At 43.0% G+C, this 9,356-nt stretch overlaps 1 protein-coding gene across 1 annotated transcript in view; it reads right to left on the bottom strand.

Moving 5' to 3' along the window:
* The window catches only part of LOC114049814 (phosphomevalonate kinase-like), a 24,246-nt gene extending 23,299 nt beyond the window's left edge, over positions 1 to 947 (bottom strand). Inside the window, exon 1 of the mRNA XM_027871226.1 lies at positions 791 to 947. Within this exon, the coding sequence (XP_027727027.1) occupies positions 791 to 885 (95 nt within the window). The 5' untranslated portion in view covers positions 886 to 947. The remainder of the gene's footprint in view (positions 1 to 790) is intronic.
* Between the last annotated feature and the right edge of the window lie 8,409 nt (positions 948 to 9,356).

Below are 9,356 nucleotides of genomic sequence, written 5' to 3'. Positions count from 1 at the left end.
GGCTCCAAGAAAAAGGGGGGAGAGGGGGGAAGGTGCCAGTGTTGTGTAATATCAAACTTGAGGCCCAACATTACCAAGTGCTGCCTCAATCAAATTAAAATGTAATTGGAAAATATTCAACAAAACAAATAAAATACAATAAAACACAGATAAATACACATATATATGTGTGTATATATATATATATATGTATTTATATATATATATATATGGTCTACAGCCTGGTTTCTTTCAATGCAATAAGCATTGATTAACAAAGATTTGAAAGACTGGTTCCAGGTGTCAATAATAATGACCACTACTTTCTGATCTGTACAGAGGTGGTGGACTACATGTGCAAAAAGCTGCATGCACTGTCTGACACAACGGCAGTAGCGGTTTGTTTCATTTCATGTCTTTATTTCGGGGGAGGTTTCTCTGGTGGGCAGGTGGAGGGGCTGAGGACTTTAGGAACTGACAGTGACAGTAGTATGAAAAACAACAAAGGCTCAACCAACAAAGGAATAATTTTTTAAAGCAAGCATTGATTAAAAGAGCCTACTATGTACAAGTTACAAAGTGCTGAGGATCCGGAGACCAAAAAACCAAAACAAAAAACATTCCTGCCCTCAAGGAACTTATGTCCTAAGAGAGAAGGTCTGTGCCAAACAATGCATTACTTACATGGCATCGACCCCTCAACCCCCTTCCACCGACCCAGCAAGTGACGCCAAACACCCGTCCTCCTCCCTAAGTGAACCCTGCACCTGTCCTAAATTTGACACCTCTTTCACCCATCCCTGCTGACTACCTGCTCCGCAACTCATCCGTCACGAAGTCCTTCCCGGACTTCCTCTTGCCGCTAAACAGGAGCACCAGCCGCGGAGACTTGGCCCTTGGAGCCATGGGACCCCCAACGCCTCGACGGCCCCCAACCTGGAAAACTGTTCTGACCCGCCTACCCCAGATACACATGGGGAGAAAAGGACTCAACCAAACGGTGGGGGGGGGAAGGGAAAAAGGAGAGATTCCCTCCTCTTCTTGTCTGAAACTGCATAGGATCCTCCCAAACGTAAATATTTATTAAACAGAGGAAAGAGAATTAGTTCACGGGAAAGCGAAAGATATTATCACCGCCCGAAAGCCTTCTCCTCGAAATACTCCCCCCAGCTTTTCTCCCTTGGGCCAACCCAACCCCGCCCTGGAATGTTCCACTTCCCCGACTCCGCCTCCTTTGTCGGAAGAGGGGGCAGGATGAGCATACTCATTTGATCCGAAGGGGAAGTATATAAAAACTTCCGGAAGTAAATTTTAATTTGCCCCTCTTTAGAGTTCTATATACCTTTAAAATATTGAACTATAATGATATCTTAAGGATTTTTTAGAGACGTTGTCATTATTGGCATCGTAACACCAATATACCTAGACAAAGTTAAATTCCTCCCTCATCATATAAATGGTTCATTCCAGAGATGATACTGATTTACCAAAGAGGCGGGTAGAGGGAGGAGCTTACATACTTGACATCAGGTTTGGGGAGGGATTTTGTCTCTGCAATGCAATTGGATAGTAAATTCCAAAATTATAGGATCCTAGGAACAACTAAGGTTTGGAAAGCGCTGTCCTTGACTCTGGTAACATTAAGTAATAATTCAAGCATTATTATGTGTGTTGGATAGAGGAGGAAACTGAAGCTAAGTGACTTGTCCGCGATCACACTGCTAGCAAATAGATTTGCCAAAGAGCCGTTTTTTAACCTCACAAACCTGACCCATTTCATGGACATAAAAAGTCAGCCAAAACTCCACGAAGAAGGAAATAAGTGTTCTAGGGAACTCAATTCAATAGAGGCCATTTATTCCCAAAGCATTTGAAATGGGATAGAAATAAAATGCTAGGGAGATGAGGTGACCCAAACCAAAAACGATGCCCCGTTAGGAGTCATTTTAGCCTTCATACACACAGAGCATCTCCAGGAGGCAGGAAAGCTCTAACCCTCCCAGGGAACTGGTCTTCCAGAATGAGTTTGAGAGTTCTTTCCTTGGCTTCCAGCCAGGCCACCGTCTCCCATCTTCATTTACTTTGGAGTAAGTACAAGAACTCTCTTTAACTCTCCAGCAGAGAGTGAGAGATTCATCAGCCTGGTGTTTAGGAGGTGATGACAAGCAAGGGAGTAAACTTATCCAGCTTCCCTTCCCCCTCTGCCCTGACCATTACCTTTCAGCCTCCCCAGCTATATCTGAAAGAAAGCACTGGAATGGTTCACTAGGGCACAGAAAATGCCCCCTCCCGGGGGGGGGAAACAGCTAGGTGGCACAGTGGTTAGAGCACCGACTCCGAAGTCAGGAGGACTTGAGTTCAAATCCGGTCTCAGACCAGACACTTGACACAAACTGTGACCCTGGGCCAAAAAAAGAAAAGAAAGAACGTGCCCCCTGATTCCAGCTTTTCACTCACCTGTACTGATTTCAACAAGTATCCTCTCCTGCCTCCCGGTCTCTTCCCCGAGAGTTGTCCAGATACCAATCTGTGGCTGCTGGGAGCTAGTGTCCAAGAAACCAAGGTTCCTGTATCAGCTGAGGAGGAGAATTTTCCTAACCCGACATTCTGTGCTGTCTGCCTTTTCTCCCCAATACACCACTACCCATCTCCTGCCCATCCAAGGACGACTCCTTCAGCAGCCCCTGGCCACCTCTGGACCCTATGCCTCCCATTAGAAGCCCAGATGCCCAGGGGAAACCTGTGCTAAGGGAATGAATGTGATTAGAAGAAAAAATAATTTACAAGTATTAAGTACAATGAGGTACTAAGGACAAGAAATAAGATGAAAAAACAAAAATAGTCCCTAGACTCAAGGAGTGTACATTCTACTGGAACAAATGCTCAAGATTTTCCTTCTGTCTTCCTACTCATACTGCCCTTTTAAGGGGAACGAAGTGGGGAGTTGTGTAAATTCTCCTTTTAGTAACTTCCAACCGTCACTCCTACTTCTTCCTTTGGGGGCCAAGTCAAATCCCCCTTGTGAGGGTGGTGCAATGGAAAGAACTCCCTAGGTTCCATTTCTATTTTCACTGTTTACTAGTTGTGTGATCATGGACCAGTCACCTACCTAAGCCTCACTTTCCTCATTAGTAAAATAGGTATGACACTGGCTTTAGGATGGATATGCACGTGGTAGTTATCCCAGGTAGCAAGAAATGCTGAAGCAGCAGCCCGAACAAGCCCACAAGAAAAAAGCGTCACTTTACAATGAATTTGCCAACAAAGAATTATATAATAAAACAGCTAAATGGTGTAGTGAATAGAATGCCAGGCCTGGAGTCAAAAAGACCTGAGTTCAAACTGACCCTTACTAGCTGTGTGACACTGGGCAAGTCACTTAACCTCTGTTTGCTTCAACTTCCTCAACTGTAAAATGGAGATAATAACAGCAACTACCTCACAGGGACTTTGTGAGGATCCCAATGAGACAATATTTGTAAATGGCTTAGCATAATGCCTAGCACATAGTAGATAAGAACAAATGCTTATTCCCTTCCTCTAATTAATACATATTATGTCTATGAATGTGTATGTGTGTATGTATATAGTATGAATATGTATCTATATGTGTGTGTATATATAGTTCCCTCCACCAGGTAGACACTATACACAAGTAAACAGGCCAGTGGTCTTGTCTCATTGAGATTCCAGCTTTACCTGTCATGAAAAAAATCCTTACTGTTTTTTTAAATTCTAGCCTATTGCTCAGAATCATAAAAATAGCAATATCTATAGATCCAGAGCCCCCACTCTGCCTCTGGGAAATGTCCTAGCTCACCCTTGACCTTCTATATTTATATCATACAGGCAATTGACATTCTATAGCCACACAGTATATTGAAGCTATATTAAAAATGTTTCCAAATTTCTATATTAAATTTATTTCTATATTAAAATTTTTATTTTTTTCTATATTTCTATATTTAAAAATTTTATTTCTGTATTAAAAAATTCTCCAAATTTCTCTAATACTACACCCAATGTTTCCAAACCTCTCAACATTCCCTCTTAAAGTGTCAAGGAGATGATCTTGAAGCATTGATCAATCTTTACCCCCACCCTAAAGGTCATGGGAAAGATCAAGGGAAGGGATTGTGTGTTTGCTACCAGCAGCAGGGGTCAGCTCTGCTAGCAAGTGAAGAAATACGAAAAGGAATCCCAGGGTCAGCTCTTTTCTTGAAGCCATAGCTAACATTCTTCACCATTACAAGGGGTCACATTCCCTGAAGCTTCTTCTTCCTCTCAATAACTGTATCGACTGTATCTTTTTAACTGTGTCAATGTATCTCTGCTCCTTGCATGGCTGCATTGTCTCCTATTGCTCTGATGACATGAGGGGCGGAGAGTGGGAGGGAGGGACACAAAGTCCCCTTCTGCTGCTTCTCCTTTGTAGAAGCCAAGGAGTCCACTATATTAAAAGCTCCCAAGCCTGGAATGCTGAACTCCCATATTGCTGAATTAATTGCTATTTGTGGGTTTTGTTATAAAATATAGACCCAGGAGATTTGACTGATTCACTCAATCACACTGTTTCCTTCTTGACACAACCAGAGAAGAATTTTTACCTGATACAGGAGTGAGGCCTAGATTAATTTTATTTACACATTAAAATCTAATTGTTGTGGCCTTGCAGGAAAATTCCTTAGCACATATTTGATACTTTGGGACAATATTCTGGGCCTCCTATATTAATTGGGGTGGGAGTGGAATCTCTTCCCTTACACATGCAGTCAGTGCAATGCCAATGAGAGAAAACTAGAGCAGAATTTGTGAGATGGTCACCATCAAAAACAAAACTTCCCCTAATATTTTATGGGACATAATGAGAGGAGAGGGAAGCTCAGTGGTCACAGGCAACAAGCCTCACAAAAAAGACAGGGAAGTGGAAAGATATGCAATAGGTGAGGGGACCCTTGTCCAGCTGTTTGCCCTGGAGATTTGGGATATCCCAGGCACAGCACCATGACTTGCACTGAGACGATGAGATTGGAAATGGGAGGCTTTGACAGCATGAAAGTCTAGAGGAGAAAGAGAGCCAAGACTGTGATCATCAATCCCCTAGGTCAGAAAAACGTAAAGCCCCATCTGGGAGCAGAAACCAGGTGAAGATTGGGCAGCCATTGAAAATCCCATGACCTGGTGAAATGGAGGGGCTGATTGCCCTTTCCCACAGTACTTCTCTTTCTTATAGTACCTAACCCAGAGATGGAGTCCCAGACATGAAAACCCTTGACTTGATCCTTCCCACGACCGGTGGGTGAAGATGGTTTGAGACTGTCTCCTGGAACCCCAAAGATCTTGGAGTGTTAGCAGAAGGTTTGAAGAAATGAATGGAGGCAAATAACTCCATTTAGGAAAGTTTTTAAACTTAGTTTCTTTCCATTTTGACTATGTTCAGGAAATTCTGTGGCCACAGTATGCTGAGTAACCAAGTCCTATGATTATGGGTTTCAGTGACAGAGGAAATTCCAGATGCAGGGTAGGGGCTCTAGAATCATGTAGGAACTGTAGATTTCACATTGTTTTTATTTTAAGCAAAATCCATAGTGTCCCCTTCCAAATCTCTCGTTACTTGAAGACAGGAGAGGTGAGTCAGGGATGAGAAGATGAGGAGGGTGTTCTAAGCATCTGTAAGCTCAGCCCCTACTGCTGAGCACCAGTGAGCACCAATGGGGATACTGAAACCTTTTAAGGGGACTATACTATACATGCTGGGGGAGATGGAGAAGAATTGGGATGGCTAATGGACTGATAGCTCCTGGAGAGTATTACCTGGTGGACAACGTAAAGCTCCTTTGCTGGATAATTAATACAGGGACATGATACCTTTCTATTGACAACATACAAGTAAATATGGATTATTGCCACTCTTCTAGTGGGGCACATTTGTCTTACCTGCCTCACTGAGTTATTATGCGGAAAATATTTTGCAAAACTTAAAATGCTATGTGAATAAGAGCCATTATTCTAAAATAGTAGAGAAGTGGCCAGGCAGTTCTCTAGTTGATAATTGAGAGCTGGAGCTGAGTAGGCAACTTTGCCCTCACTTTAGCTGCCTGACTGAGGCAAAGAGAAGGGAAGTGGGCAAAAGGTCAGAGGTGAGGGACCTAGGATTAGGGTCAGGGGAAACCCTCAGAGAGGATTTTGAAGAGCTGTCAGAGCTCTCCATCCTACTGATCATCTTTCTCCCAACGTCCAATCTTTACCCTCACACAGCTGCCATCCTAGCTCAGGCCTTCAACATCTCTCACCTGGATTATTGTAATAGCCTCTTAAATGGTCTCCCTGGCTCCAATTATTCCCCCCCCACCCCCGCTCCAATCTAACAAGCATTTATAAAGAGCTTAATACGTGCAAGTCACTAGTTCTAGGGCCTAGGGATGCAAAGACCAAACAAAGAAGTCCCTGACCTAACATAAGTGACATTCATTTACAACATCCATCCTTGACACAGTTGACCCAAAATAATCTTCCTAAAATCTGACCATATCACTCAAAAGCCTGTTCAAAAAATTCCCATTGCTAATAGCCTGACATTCAACGCCTTCCACAGTCTGGATCCAAACTGCATTTCCAGCCTGTTTCCTTTCCTGTTGGGGTCTGTTGCTGGGACTAAATGGGACTTCACAGAAGAATTAGATAATGAAAGCAATGGGCCCTTTTATTGGGAACATTTAAAGGAAGGCCACATGACTTAAATACAGACAACCAAAGAAAGGTGGGAGGAGGCAGGGACAAGAGAAGGGTCCAAAGGCAGCCCATTGAAATAGAAACTAAGCCTAGAACTAACACTTCAAAACTAGGGGCAAATCCCCTACGTTTGGCCAAAGCTGACACCTCCAAAGCAGGCCTGGCAAGGCCTGGAATACAGTCAGGAAAGTTGTCAGGGAGCCTTGGGCATGATGGTCTTTGGGCCATGGCAGAGCAAAGGAGTCTGGTAGGGCATTGAAGTGGCTGCCTCTAGGATTTAGTACATCACAACCCCAAGCTCTTCAAAGGACTCCTGAGTCCATCTTCACTCCATGCATCTGGGCATCTCTAAGTCCTACTTGGGTAGGTCTGATTGGTTTTCTGATTCTGGGATAATATCAGAGAGATTGCCAATCAACCAGGATATTGTCAGTTTCTACCCTGGAAGCTGCCAGGCATAGATAATATAGATAGATACAGAGGCAGGGAGATCTTTCCAGAAAAAGGGCTCAGGGGTACCACACAGGAAGAGGTAGCTTAACTGAGAAGTCCTAGGGCACAGTGACTGGGGTTATTGTTGTTGTTTGTTTTTGCCTTCCTTTAGATCCCCAATGCTTAGCATAATGCCTGGCATAAGTGCTTAATAAATGCTTGTTGACCTGTTAAAAGGAAAGAGACTAGGTCTAAAAAAAAAAAAAAGGCATTTCTACACTATGCTTCAATTTATATAGTATATATTCTAGCCAAACTTGCCCAGTAGGCAGCTAGAAGGCACAGGGGATAGAATGCTGGGCCTATAGTCAGGAAGACTTGGGTTCATATCCAGCCTCAGACAATTGCTAGCTGTGTGACTCTGGGCAAGTCACTTAAATCTGTTTGCCTCAATTTCCTCAACTGCAAAATGGGAATAATAATAGCACTTATCTCCCAGAGTTGTTAGTTTCAAATGAGATAATTGTAAAGTGCTTACTTAGCACAGTGCCTGGCATAAAGTAGGCACTATGTAAATGCTATCATTATCATTATTATTATAATTTGAATTTGCTATCTCCCTCCTCTGGGTATTCATATAGGCCATTTCCAATTCTTATGATAAGATGGCTGGCCATCCCACAGAGCATATTCAGAGTTGCCATTCCTGGTTCCTAACAACCACATGAAAGCTAGACATCTGCTTCCAGCCATGTGTGACTCATCACTGAAGGGCTTGAACTTAGAGATCATGAAGAGCGGCTGAAGGGCCTGAGAACCCAATGACACAGTGGATATGCAAAAGTAAGCAGCTTTGGGCCCCACTCCCACCCCCAACCCTGACTTCTCTCTTCCTTTCCAGCAGTAAGTGCTTCTCAGAACTGCCTTAAGCTGCTTCCTGGGATTCTGGCTGGGGAGAGAGGTTGGAACTAGAGCCTCATTCTTCACCCCAGTCTCCATGCGGCCTCGAACACATGGCAACTAAAAGCTAACATCTTGCTTAGGCAAGTCTGAGCCTAGGTTTAGGCTGTCTCTTTTGTGTCTGTTATGTCTTTATCTTGGGTGATCACAAGATTCTGGCTCTCATCTGCTCAGAGATAAATGGTAACGGGGGAAGATTCCCCAGAAACTATTTCAGCATTCTTGGAGGGAGTTGCCACAAGAGAATTAGGCCAAACCTGACTACTTTATCAGTAGAAAGGAACTCAGCAATGAGTTGTGTGGATATGGCAGAGCTATAGTGAAATGCAAAATGTCTAATTAGAAGTCCTGCAAACTGGTTTATGTTCAATGAGGTATCAGTCTCTCAGTAGATTGTACCAGTAGTTACAACATAGATTACTACTGGGTTGTTTTTTTTTAAGTTTGTTTTTGTAAAATGCCCCCTTGTGAGTGTCCTGTGCTTAGCATTCCTTTTGTGTATAGGAATAAATTATCTGTCTCACACCAGAGTGATATTGTATATTGAATACTTTTTTTACTCTCCTCTTTTAGGGAAGCTCTAGATATGAGCCATAAATAAAACCATCTTCTATTTCCAGGTAGAAGCAGCTAAATGGTGCAGTGGATAGAATGCTGGGCCTGGAGTCAGAAGACCTGAGTTCAAATCGAGCTTCTGACACTTACTAGCTATGTGACCCTGGTGAGTTAACTTAACCTCAGCTTCCTCAATTGTACAAAGATAAAAATATCACCTCTCTCAAAGGATTGTTGTGAAGATCAAATGAGATAATATTTTAAAGTGCTTAGCACAGTGCGCAGTACATAGAAGGCTATAAAAAGGCTTATTCCTCCCCTACCCCATCTCTACCTGATAGATTTCTTGGCCCAGCACAGGTGCCATGCTGTCTATGAAGCCTTGAAAGGGCTGAACATATGTGTCAGTTTATATTTAATAATCCATATGATATGTGCAATGAGTATACTAATAAATTAGATTTTTCAGAATTACCTCTCTTGTGAGTCAGACTCACAATGCAGCTTGAACTGATCAATCAAACTTTGACAAGGCTCACAATCACTGGCATCCTTCTGCCTGCATACCTGAAATGAAGTGAATCAAAGACTGTAGAACCTGTTCCCTTCGCAAAACTCTGGTCCTGTGACCCACCAAATAACTACCCCCAAGGACTCAAGCAATATTGTTGTATTGTCTTCCATTTGTGGGTTTGTCG

This window comes from Vombatus ursinus, unplaced genomic scaffold, assembly GCF_900497805.2.
Source record: "Vombatus ursinus unplaced genomic scaffold, bare-nosed wombat genome assembly UNPS02014798.1, whole genome shotgun sequence".
Taxonomy (NCBI): domain Eukaryota; kingdom Metazoa; phylum Chordata; class Mammalia; order Diprotodontia; family Vombatidae; genus Vombatus; species Vombatus ursinus.
The sequence above is the reverse complement of the archived record's forward strand: the minus strand, read 5'-3'. Positions and strand labels throughout refer to the sequence as shown.